The sequence below is a fragment of the Chaetodon auriga genome, chromosome 1 (genome assembly GCF_051107435.1).
Source record: "Chaetodon auriga isolate fChaAug3 chromosome 1, fChaAug3.hap1, whole genome shotgun sequence".
Classification (NCBI taxonomy): Eukaryota; Metazoa; Chordata; class Actinopteri; order Chaetodontiformes; family Chaetodontidae; genus Chaetodon; species Chaetodon auriga.
The window spans coordinates 32527068-32540000 of record NC_135074.1 but is presented as its reverse complement, the minus strand read 5'-3'; the positions used below and the strand labels follow the sequence as shown (position 1 = coordinate 32540000).

The 12933-nt window shown below is 47.0% G+C and overlaps 1 protein-coding gene across 2 annotated transcripts in view; it reads left to right on the top strand.

Moving 5' to 3' along the window:
* Positions 1–12933, top strand: part of LOC143323635 (nuclear receptor ROR-alpha A-like) — a 68289-nt gene that overhangs the window by 38582 nt on the left and 16774 nt on the right. The window contains exon 2 of one of the 2 annotated variants that reach the window (XM_076735595.1): positions 4140–4172. In XM_076735595.1, the coding sequence (XP_076591710.1) occupies positions 4140–4172 (33 nt within the window). Of the gene's footprint in view, positions 1–4139; positions 4173–7985; positions 8117–12933 lie in introns of those variants that run through there. The other variant, XM_076735604.1, reaches the window with a different exon arrangement.

Genomic DNA, 12933 nt, shown 5'->3' with positions numbered 1-12933 from the left:
AGCCCGTTAGCATCTGTTCACCGCCTCGGTCAGACTGAAATATCTCAACAACTGATGAATGATTGTGATGAAATGAGGTTCAGACGTTCATGTTCCCCTCCAAACTAACTAACTAATGACATTCACATCATTCTCAGGTGAATGTTTAGTTCTAGTTAGCTAATGTTAGCATGCTAACACACTAAACTAATATGTTGACCACGATAAACAGGCTATCAGCATATTAGCATCGTCTTCGTGTTGTTAGCATTGAGCTCAAAGCGCTGCTGCAGAGGCTCGTTCTGCTCTCACCTGTAACCCCACAAACAGGTGAACAGGTGATGATGCTACGTGGCTTTGAACACAACGCTGCAGGTAAACCCACCACCCACCCAGGACAGCGGATGGTTTTCTGTTTGGAAAGCGGCTCATCTCTCTCCCCCACAATGACCTGGACACAAAAACCAGCCAACATGCATGAACACAGGGCGTCTGCGCTCTCGACTCTCGAGTTTGGAGAAACAAACTGCTGAAGTCAAACTTCTGTCGGCAGATCAGTCTGCTTCACATCCTTCATCATGTTAAAGTGTGTTACAGAAATCCAGGTGGGGTTTATGCAGCGTGTACCTGCGTGTCACCTGTTCCCGCTCTGGTGTGTTCAGGGTCAGTTATCTGAAGTGGATCTCACTGAGCCTCAGCGTCAGGGCTGATCTGGTGTCAGTTAAAATAAAGTTTTAAACCAATTTAAATCGGATCCTTTCTTTCCTGTTACCTGCTGAGTTTTGTCACCTGGTCCTGGATCAGTGAACACACAGTCAACCCTCTGAAAGCCTTCAGACGTCACATGACGCCTCTTCCTCTGTCACTCTCTCATTACCGCTGATGAGCTGATGAGCTGAAGCCAGCTCGTCTGTTGTGGGTTTGTGTGTCTGAACTCGACCAAAGATCATCTGTGAGTGAAGACGCTCCACTCTGTAACACCCAGAGTGTTTCTTCTGTCACCAATCAGCTGATCTCACGTCAGTCTCAGCATTAAACTTGAGTTCATATCAGATGAATAACTGAAGCTCAGCTGAATTATTCTGAATCAGATTATCAGCTGTGGCATCTTTCAGCTCCAGCTCTTATGTCCGTGTGTCAGATTCATATTTAATCAGGGTTTCAGATCTTCTTCTTCTGTGTTTTTCTTTGTTTTTTGACACATTTCTGTTGGATGAATTCACTTCAGTCTGATCTCGTGTGTTCTTTGAGTGTGTGTTTGGCTGCTGTGTCACTGAAGTAATCAGCGTTTGTAGTTTGGCACTAATGACCAGCCGTGGGTCAGAAAAAGGGAATTTCTATATATTTAAATAAACGAAAAGTGAATTCACAGCAACAATAAACATCAGCGGAGAAAGTTTAGTCGGCCTCCGGTGACTCGAAGGACTGAGCAAGGAGACGCAGCGCTGCAAGTCTGCCTCCACAGACTGTGATGAAACATCCTGTCGCGTGCGTGCTTGCGTGTGTGTGTGTGTGTGTGTGTGTGTGAGTGTGTGTGTGTGTGTGTGTGTGTGTGTGTGTGTGTGAGATGGCAGACGACCAGATGGCTGATGGGAGGAGACTTGACAGAAGAGGTGAACTGCACCAGAGGGGAGAGCTGGATGGAAACACACACAGTGCAGAGTTTGATACGATGTGGATTAAAACAGATCTGTGGAACAGACGTTTACATTAAATCTGATTTAAAGGCAACGAAGAGCACAAAGACATGAAAAAGGCCTCGATTCTTCCTCCTGCTGCTCCGACCCTGGTCACATGATGAGCGTTGGCTGCATGGCTTGTTGTCATTCACACACACACATACATACATACATGTAGTTTACATGTCTGTGATGTCACTTGTTATGAAGATCAAAGGCAAAGCAAGTTTATTTCAGGCTTTAACTTTCAATAAGAAGCTCAAAGTACTTCATGACTGCATGTATCAGTGTTTTTCTACCTTAAAGGACAAAGTGCTTTACAGCTTTGCCTCTCACAGACACACAGACACACACACACAGACACACACACACAGACACACACACAGAGACACACAGACACACACACACAGACACACACAGACACACACACACAGACACACACACAGACACACACACACACACACACACACACACTCTGACCTGGCTTGCCCACTTCAGTGTCTTGCTGACATGTGCGGCGTTAAACAGACAGAGTTGAACCTGCGTTCAGTCTCTCTGCAGGTTTAACCTTCAGGTTGATCTGAAGCCTTCAGTGTTTGAAGCGACTTTGGTTCTTATTACGTTCAGCTGTCGTCACATTCAGGTAACGAGCTGCAGAATGACATCACGGAAACGACTCCCAGAAGCTCTGTCACCTCAGCAGGATGAGCAGGAATCAAAGGTCTGTGTTCCTAAAACAGGAATTTACTGAGAGGATAATGAAGGAGGAGATCTGATGGACCTGTCCTCAGCAGTCCACTGTCTTTATGCTGCGCTTGATTGTGACGAGTCCCAGCTGTGACGGAGGAGAACCACAGAAACACAGCCCCACCCCTCTCCACCTCCCCACAGCACACCTGAAAACACCTGAACCACACCACAGTCACAGAGCTGAGGACAGACTCTGAGGACAGACTGAGGACAGACTGAGGACAGACTCTGAGGACAGACTCTGAGGACAGACTGAGGACAGACTGAGGACAGACTCTGAGGACAGACTCTGAGGACAGACTCTGAGGACAGACTGAGGACAGACTCTGAGGACAGACTCTGAGGACAGACTGAAGACAGACTCATGTGTAACAAGCTGAACAGAAAAGATCATCGTGATGCCGCCTGAAGTCATCCTGATCATGAGTGTGCAGATGAACCACACACACACACACACACACACACACACACACACACACACACACACACGCATGCACACACGTACACACACCTGTCTTTGAACTTGGACATTTCGTTGGTCCTACCTCGGTGTGCAGACTCACAAACAGTTCACAGTTGGACACACGTTAAGACACAGAGTGGAACTGATTGTAATCATCTAACACACACACACACACACACACACACACACACACACACACACACACACACACGCGCACACACACGCACGCATGCACGCACGCACGCACGCACGCACGCACTCTGTGGCCTCGTCCAGATGGGCTGAGCGTTACTGGAGCGCCGATCCGCCGAGGCCCCAACAGATTTTGGCCCCAGGACCGTCTCGGCCCCCGTGGCCTCCTGGAGAGACGCCAGACGACGAGCTGCGTCACTCTGAAGCCGAGTGTCAACGCCGTGGTCACAGACTGAGGCGTCTGAGGCGACTGTGTGTGTGTGTGTGTGTGTGTGTCTTCACTTCCTGCTTGTTTGGGTTGACTTACAGAAGTCTGATTTACCAGGATGGAGCTGAGAGGCGTGTGAGGAAAAGGGAAAGAGAAGATCACATCATGAGAAGTTCAGTTACGATGAGAAGTTCTTCATGTTGTCACGCTGATGTTTGAGGGTTAAAGTGTTGTTCACTGACTTCATATCCCTGTCAGTCAGATTTATGGTGTTGTGCTCGTTGACGTCTGATGAAACCAAACAAATCAGAACTTCATAGGTCTGGAGTAAGAATAGAGACGTCCTCTGTGCCAGAGACGTCCAGGCAGACAGCCCACATCACGGCGCTCGAGCGTGGACACCCGACCCACACCGGGCTCAGACAGCTCAGGTTCGGGTCGGGTGTGGTCACGGTGGCTGGGCTGGCCTGCTAAACGTGGTGCTTTGAGTGAAAATGTTGCTGTGTGGCGCCACCAACTGTGGCGCCCTCGAGTCGGGTTCAGGTCTCCACTACTGGACTCAGGTCAGGCTCAGGTCTACTTTCTTGGACTCGGCCCAAGCTGCACTCCACGTGGAGCCATCTCTGCCATCATTACCTTTGCCATCTATTTTGAGCTACCCTGCTTACCGTAGTTTGTGTGCACGTGTCTTTGCTGTGTAACAGGGTTTGAATGAGGTTTTCTTCTTCTGGAACAGAACCTGGACGTTGTGGTTTGACGTCGCCTCTTCGTGTCTCACTGTACCAAAACAACCTGAGTGAGGACAGACGACATTCCTCATCGTCTGCAGCTCAACGTGACCATTAAATCTCTTTTTTCTGTCTTTCAGGTTTGTCCACAGCTGTGAAGAAGACACACTCCTGTAAGTTCACTGTTTCTTCATGTTCCATCTGGATGAAGCTCCTGCTCTGTCTGACTCTGGCTGAACTTCTCTGGTTTGGTGGCTTTTTGTTGTCATCGCTGACGGTTTCAGGTGGTGAACGCTCCTCGTGGATTTTGGCTGTGAATCTGAAAAGTGTTTAGGAGATGAAGGTGTTGAGGTGTGCTGATGAAGGGCAGAGAAATGGACTTTGTCTCTTGGAGACATCTGACCGATGATCCCCTGCTGTGCTCCAATGATTGTAGAAATGTTTGACACAGATCAGTCCTGCAGTAAAACGCCTTGAAGGCCAAACGTCTTCCTCTGCTTCAGTCTCGAGTCTCTGCTGGACAAACTAACATCAAACATGAGGCTCAGGACCTTTTGTCTCAGACGTCCGTCACCAGTGTCCTCCGTCAGCAGGAAGTTGTCCTGATGAAGACTACTGTCTGTGCGTTATCCAGTGATTCAGATTCTGTTTGTCAGATGCAGCTGGACTGAGGTGCATAAATCAGAGCTGTCTGCGTGGAAAGACACGACCAGAGGACACCTGTCAAAGGTCTGAGGGGAAGGTGTTCTCAGCTGAGCTTCACCTGATGAGCTTTTAATGCAGTTTCGCTCTCGGCGGTGCGCTGTAAGTTTATTTTTTCCACATTAGAAGCAGTTTTACTGTAAAACATGTAGGACTTGCGAGTTTGCAGGATAGATGAGGATGAATGTGTGACGGGGGACCGCTGCCAGAGCCGAGTCTCTCTCATTAGAGCTGATAAGGATGGATAATGAATGCGAGATCCTCCTCCAGTCGGCTGCGCGTGGGATGATGGAGGGAAAAACACTGATCCTTCAGGCGCTGCGGAGGCATTTTCCAAAGAACTCGTAACGTGCTGCTGTGAAACTATTGACTGGGTGTGATGAGGGGAGGCGGAGAGCTCCGCCGCCAGCCGACGAGCCTTTCGAAGCGTAAATCGTCCCCCTGTTCTGCCAATTTGGAGGAAGAATGACGCTCCTGCTGCTCCTCAGTTTGCTCTCCGTGCTGGCAGGAGTCGCTCTCGCCTGCAGCCTCTCGTCTTCCACACACTGAGATTTACTCTGCCGGCTGTTTTCAGGCGGCTTAATCATTTTCAATGATGCTCCTCAGCTCAGCCGGGATTTGTTTTATGAAGCAGAGTGGGATGTTGGGCGAAGAGCCTGTTAGCTCGAGCTGCACTTCACTTCTTTCAGTTATGCAACTTTGCTTTTTTAGGAAGTTTTCTGCTTTTCTTCGCTGCACAGATCTACTGGAGGAACAAGGGAGCTAAAGCACTGCTGAAGGGCACTAAAGCAGCGCACTGTTATGACGGACAGCAGGTCGATCAAATCACCTGAATCCTTCAGATCTCCATTAGGGACGTTCCTGAGGCCACTCTGTCTGTCAGAGTCCAACATTTACTTAAATGCCAATTAAAGATGTTGTCTGTCAGTCAATGCGTCAGGCCTGCCATCGACCCGTGGACGGGGGATGTCCCTGCCTCTCGCTCAATGCCAGCTGGGACCAGCTTCAGCCCCCTTGAGACCCTGAAAAGACAAGCTGCTGTAGCTCATGGATGGATATTAGAAAAGCTGACTTCATCTAACACACCTCGTCTTTCGCCATCGTCTTGATTCAGATACTGAAGATGCTGCTTCAGAAACGTCTCTACACAACCTTAAATTCCTGATTAGCAGATCTTAACGACAACACAAGTTTCATTTTCTGTTCATTCATTGGTTGATATGAGCGGCACCAGAAAAGTCATTTTACCCAATAAAAGTGACGTCAGGCTGAAATGAAAAGCCACCTGAATGTTTTGGACTCTCTGAACGTCGGTCACGTTGAGTGGTTTGTTGCATGTTGACGAACTGACTGTCAGAGTCCAAACAGCAGGTCGAAGAGGACGAAGCACAGCAGAGTTAAAAACTAAATGAATGTCCTCAGATTCACCCCACGTCCATGAAGACGTGCTTACCCTAAACCTTCTCCCACATCAACGAAGGCTTTTCCCATTGAAGTGATGTTTTCACTCTTCTCTCTACTCTCCTACCAAGTCATACGTTTGTTGATCTGATCGGTTGAAGTGCCACAGTGACGGACAGATGGTTCGGCCAATCACCCGCCCGGTTCTTCTGAAGCGTTTTGGTTTGGTTTCTGTTCTGCACTTCCACTGGATCTTAACCAAAGACGTGGACGCCGCGTCGCTCTCAGCCGCCAGACAAACATGAGAGACTCTTTGAGGAGTTTCTTCGCCTTCGCGCTGCGTCATCTTCCTCCAGCCGCCGTTGTGCTGCGCTGCTGATGCACATTTGATAAAAGTGTAATAATGTGCACAGTTTGTGGAGATCTTTTATTACTTTGTGGTCTGTTCAGTTGAAGCTGGGTTTCATCCACAGCTGGTCACTGATGGATCTCTTCTTCTGCTGGAGGATGAGCGGACGGATGTGATTGGTGGACAGATTTCTGCTGAGGCGGCACTTCTCTGTGGTCTTCCTCTCTGGTTATTTGTTGTGTTCTCTCGCTCTCTGTATCTCACCTCCTTCCTTCCTTTCATGTCTCCCTCGTCTTTCTCTGAACCGCAGAGATGAAGAGACGCTGCAGAGACACGCCATGTGGTTTTCTTCTGGGTTTGTGTGATGAAGCTTCCATCACGATGCTGCTCTCAGTCTGTCCTGATGAGGAAGACTCTTTGTCTTTTAATGGCAGTGAGAAAACTGAAAAAAAAAAACCCAGGACGCACAGCGACAGACATGAGACGTAGTGTGTCCCAAACATTGTCTCTGAAAGCTTGTCCACATGCTAAATGTTCAGCTCAAAGCGGCTCTGCGCCTTCAGACAGCCGAAGGAGGACGTCTTCAGTTTGTTTCATCTGTCTGTTGATTCGTTTCTGGAAAGATTTAAGAGATGAAAAGGAGGAATTAAGGAAGCATTTTTGGGATAATGAGACATCTTTGCATCAAAACGGGCGTCTGAAGCTGCATCAGCAGCCGCCGGGCCTCAGACGGGTCTTGAATCTGGTTGGTTGTAGATTCTTAGTGATTTTCTGTTGAAGGAAAAGTTTGACATTTGCTTAATTTCTTTCTTTCTTAGAGTTTGATGTTCAGGTTGATACCACTCTCATGTCTTTATGCTAAATATGTAGCCAGCAGGCAGCTAACTTAGCTTAGCATAAAGACTGGACTCAGAGGGAAACAGCTAGCTTGGCTCTGTCCACAGGTAAAATCCACCTTTAACGCTCACTGATTAACATGTTGTGTCTTCTTTGCTTCACCGTTTTATGGTTGTTTGTGTGCTGGACTGTTTCCTGACTGGGACCAGTAACTTCTTGGAGTCTCTGCTGGTTGCTGTACAGTAACAATAACAGTAATAAATAATAAAATGAACATAATAATAAACATAATTTATACAGAACTTCATAAAAACAAAGTTACATCAAAATGTTTGAACCAGGATTAAAATATTTCAGGGACAATGGGTCAAAAAAAAAAAAAAAAATCAAAAAAAAAAATCAGACAATTAGAAAGAAAACAAAGTGAAGTAAAGAGACGCATCGATCTCCATATTTAAACATAAAGACATTTTAACCTGAAGCTGAAATAAAACTTGAGGAGTGAAGACAAAGACGTCTCATTAGATGAATTTCACACTCACACACACCAACAGCCAATCGGCTCTGTCTTACCTCCATTCTCCTCTCATTGGCTGACAGTCATGTCAGTCAGGGGGCAGGAGGAGGGGTGTGGGGGTGGGGCGATGATGTCACAGTCACATGGATCCTCATGTGGTCCAGAGAGCAGGAGGATGACAGAGCTGAGAGAGATCTGCTGCTGATCACACACACACTCTCACTCACACACACACTCACAGACACACACGCTGCTGTTTCCTCCATGAGTTTGGATTATAAATATGTATTTTGTGATTTCTGCCATGAAAGGTAAGAAAAAGAAAAGCTGCGTGTCCTGAAGTCTGCCTTCATTTTTATCATCTGTCTCATTTTACTTCTGATTCTGAGCTGCAGAAGTTCAGTCAAAGATGTTTTTGTGTGAGAAGATGCTCCACTCCACCTCCTCCTCTTCCACCTCCTCCTCCACCTCCGCCGTCCGTCTGTCTGCTGTTTGTTGTTCGTCCTCAGAGCGTCTCTGAATAGTTAATGTTCGGAAATTTCAGTCTGTTCTCATCAAACTGCAGCATTTTCTCAAGTACTCGAGTATTTCCATTTTAGGCTACCTTATACATCTACTCCATTATTGTACTTTTTACTGCACATTTACTTGACAACATTACTCACTAGTTATTCTGCAGGTTCAGGTTATTAATACAAAGTACAGACATTAAAATGAGCTCCTCATCGATCGGCTGCTCACTTTAAGTATGTTTTGACGCTCGTGTTCTTGTGCTTCTTCCTGAGCTGAGCTTGCTGCTTGTTGTCCATGTGTTCATGTGTTTACTGTCGAGTCTGGAGACATGACACCTTCACTCATGGTGTAAAGACTATTTCGGGTCTGTCAGTCTGTCAGTCAGCTGGCAGGTTGTCCAGGAGGAGGGGCCTGAGGGTCCTCGCTGTCCACGCCAGCTAAAAGTGGCTGAAGTGACAGTGATGGTGGCTGTGTCCCTTGTCCCCTCTCAGACCAGCCTCACAGAGACCCCAGCGTGGCTCTTGGGGCTTTGTGACAGGGTGTGATCTCTGTATGGTGGCCCTTTTAGGACATCTCAGAGTCAGCGTGTCGGATCAGGTGAGACAGTATTTCTGAGTGAGATTCAAGAGAAGCTGGCGGGTGAAATGTCATCTGAAGTCATTTGTGTTTGCTGCACTTGGAGTGCCCCCCGCTGGCCAATCAGAGCAGAGCCTCTTCACTCTCTGAGCCTCTCTGTGCAGAATGCCATGAACGTGTGAGTCTGCCATGTTTGGACCGCACCAACATATCGAGTGTCTACATGGAACATGTGGACATGACCAACAGCATCCGGTGAGGCCTGTTCAGTCTGGGCTTCTGCTTCGTTACTGATGCTTTTTTATTTGTAGAATAGCTGAGATGTTGTCATAATTCATGGAGGAAACTTGTAATAAGTGGAATTAGTGTCCGGTTTGTTCGCTCTGCAGCACTTTGTTCAGATCGTTATCTTTGCTGTTTGAAGGCTGCGTTCAGAAGGAAATCATCGTTACAGACTTTATGCTCACGCTCGATCAGAAAACTGGACCAGGTTCAGACCACAGTCCTCCAGAGCTCTCCAGGTACCTTGTTCAGGTTTCTCACACCTGGATTAACGGCTAACCGGCAGGTAAACACAGTGACTGACGGGGAAGCGTTCAGATGAGGAGAATCTGTGTCTGAAACATCATCAGCTGATATTCCACAGATGACTCCTTCCTCACATTTCTGTCATTCAGGAGTCTGTGGGTTCACCTGCAGTTCATCTTTAATGTCGTACCTTTGGATCATTTCCATCATTATACATTTACAAACATTAACAGTTACCCAGAATGCTCTTGGTTTAAATGCCAGTCATCACTGATTAGGAGTGTTTCTCCTTCAGGAAGAAACTTTTCATTCATTCAAAATTCACACATTCAAATCTGGATTTTCTGAGTTTGCCGCACTCTGTGTGTGTGTGTGCGCATGTGTGTGCGTGTGTGTGCACATGTGTGTGCGTGTTAAATCTGTCTGGTCCAGATTCAGGCTGTGAGAAAACGCCACAGGAGGCGTTTCGCCAGCCTGTTATGTCACAGGATTACAACAGCCAGCAGATTATTTAACAGTTCTCTGCGGGGGGTGGGGGGTGGGGGGTGGGGTGGGGTGACATCACTGTTGACATCATTTACATCAGCCACTAAAACGCATGAAGAAATGCATCAGTGCATCGCCATCAGTCCAACTTTTTACTTCTCTCGTGGGACTGCAGCATCTGTCTCTGACATCACATGACTGCATCACATGACCCCATGAGTGGAGGTCAGCTGGTTCATTCATGACAGCACAATGAACAGAGGGACGAGGGACAGATCAGAGCAGGGGGAGACAGACGACTGTGGACTCTTCAGACCAGGATGAAGAGCTGAAGGTCAGACTGACTGACCCACGATGCAGTTCCACATCCAGACCTGATCTGAGCTCCACCTTCAAACTACTGCTTTGAACATTCAGAAACAGTTTGATCCAGAAATAAAACATCCGAAAAACTCTCAAAAAAGTCGCAAGATGAACGAAAAACAAATGGTAAAACTGAGAAAAGTGTGAGTAGAAACTCAACTAATTTAAGTGAACTTCAGCTGCAGCAGAGGAGGCAGAGGGAGGACGGAGCGATGAAGAACGGAGGTCTTACATTTCCCGTCCAGACCTTGACGTTTTTCAAAGGCTCGGTGGCGGCTAACAGCTAACATTCCTCGTCTCTCTCTCCCTCTTTGATCCACAGAAACTTCATTATTTTTTAGCGCCGGGCTTCAAATAATTTATCCATCAGGGATTTGTTTTTTCTGAGCTTTAGCATTTCTGGAGGAAACACAGTAAACAGCAGTGGATCTAATGAAATTCCTCCAGCTCATTAGCTGTCACGTAGCGCTGCTATACTGCTAATTACACAGTATAGCGTGGTTATGATGCAGAGCGGCAGATGCTCTCCGAGCTGAACCACGTCCGTCCTCCACGAGATCGTCCAGATACAGAAATGTCAACTGCTTCATGGTTTGACAGACAAACAGCGTCCAACAATGCTGACGTCAGAAACTTTGTGTGTGTCTTTGTTTTAGCAGCAGATTCAGCAGATAAGAGTTTGCAGCTATGCTAGCAGCTCGGTGACGCTGTGCTTAATGCTACTAAATGCTAACACCAGCATGCTAACATGCTCACATTAACAATTCTAACGGCGTGATGTGTAATGTTTACCATGTTCACCATTTTAGTAAGCTAATTAACAAATGTTAGCACGCTAACATTTGTGGAGGAAGTGGTGGATCGACTCACTTCAGGTTAGCTATGCAAAACTGTGTCTCCACAGCGTCTGTCGTCCTTGTTAGCACATTAGAATCAGTGCAGCAGAGTTAGCAGCAGGCTAGCAGCTGAGGTTTGGTGTCGAGGGGTCTTCTACTGAATTAATGAGTCACAGTGAATCATATTAGCATTGCTGGTTCACGTTCATTCCATCTGTTCTCGTCCCCTTGATGTTTGTCACCTTTTTCTATACACCTGTGAGGCCAGATTGAACGTTGTTCCAACAACACTTCAAATCGAGTTTGGCTGCTGTCAGTTATATAAACCAGCATGCTGTCTGATGCTGAACAAAATGAAATAAACAGTTAAAGTTCAGACAGTCAGTTTAAAATGGGCTGCGTGCATTCATTTCGTGTCTGCGGTTATATTTGACGCTACTCACACGTTTTACAGGATAAAACATTTCCGACAGTGTTTTATTATCTTTTTATCGTCCTCCAGCTGTACGACGAAGCTGAGTGTGTTGCTGAAGAAGGTTAACAGTACATACAGCCTCTTTACGTTCACCCACATTTACTCTCACAGTTCGGAGATTAGCGCGCCGGCCGTCTTCAGAGGCGACTAAACAAACCACCAACTGTGGCTGTTGAACAAGCTGCTGCTTCGTCTGCTGACAGGCTGAGTGAGCGTTGGTTTTCCTCGTGCTGCCATATGTCTGCCGTTACTACACCCACTCCGAGATTATCTGGAAGCTGGACAAACAGATTAAAGGACGGAGGCAACGTCCGAGTGACACAATGGATGCAAGATGATGGCCATGAGCAAGGCATGTCCTCAGTTTTCTGAGGACGGTAACAGTGAACTACATCTTGTGTGCATGAGAACATCATGAACTCATGTCAGCAGCTGCATTTATAGCCTGGAAATGTGCTTCCAGTTGCACTAACATGGGTGAAGCGTGAAGGAGAGTCAGCTGTTCATCAGCCAGTGTCGACAGCTGTAATGGTGGAGGATCGAAGCGAATCTGAAAACACCTCCAAGATGCATCCAGAGAAGATTCAGATCATTAAATAAACTGTTGAGTTCAGTATTTGTCAAGCATCTGGATTTGATCGATTTGACAAACTGCAAATGATGCAAAACATCTGCATTTTCAGCGTGTGTTATGGTGCCTCTGATGCAGAAAGTCACATCCTGCCCTCCACCTGCAGCGTCCTGAAGTGATGTCAGCGTAAGTTTAAACTTGGCGTGCTGAGAAAGGCCCAAACAGACATAGAGACGTATCCCATGATGCCTTCAAGGCTTCACACAAACAGACAGGACTGTGGCTTTCCACTGCAGGTCAGTGACACTGAACTCTTAGTCTGACTGATGAAGAAGAGAAGGAGAGAATGAAGCCTGATCTGAGAGAAGATGAGGAAGAAGAGGAGCCTCTCTGAGGGAGCATCATACGGAGGTCGTCTGATGAAACTGATTCACACACACAGCGGCGGCGTCACACTCAGCAGACGCTCAGCTGAACAGATGCTGATGAACATGAAAGCTTTCTGTGTGTTTGATGAGTGTGATGAGTCATTACAGCGGTTTGACTGAGAGGAGGAGGAGGAGGAGGAAGATCTCACTCACTAACCAAAGGTCAGTCTGAGCTGGAGGACCATTCAGACAAAATCAATACAGCAGTTATTACTGCAGAAACCTGATATGTCCATTTATTCAAACTCACATTCACATCAAGGCTCTTCAAGAACCACAGCCCTGACCACGCTAAAGGAAGACGTGTAGGCACTCTTCTTCACTGATTCTCCTTCTGAAGGAGCTTTCAGGC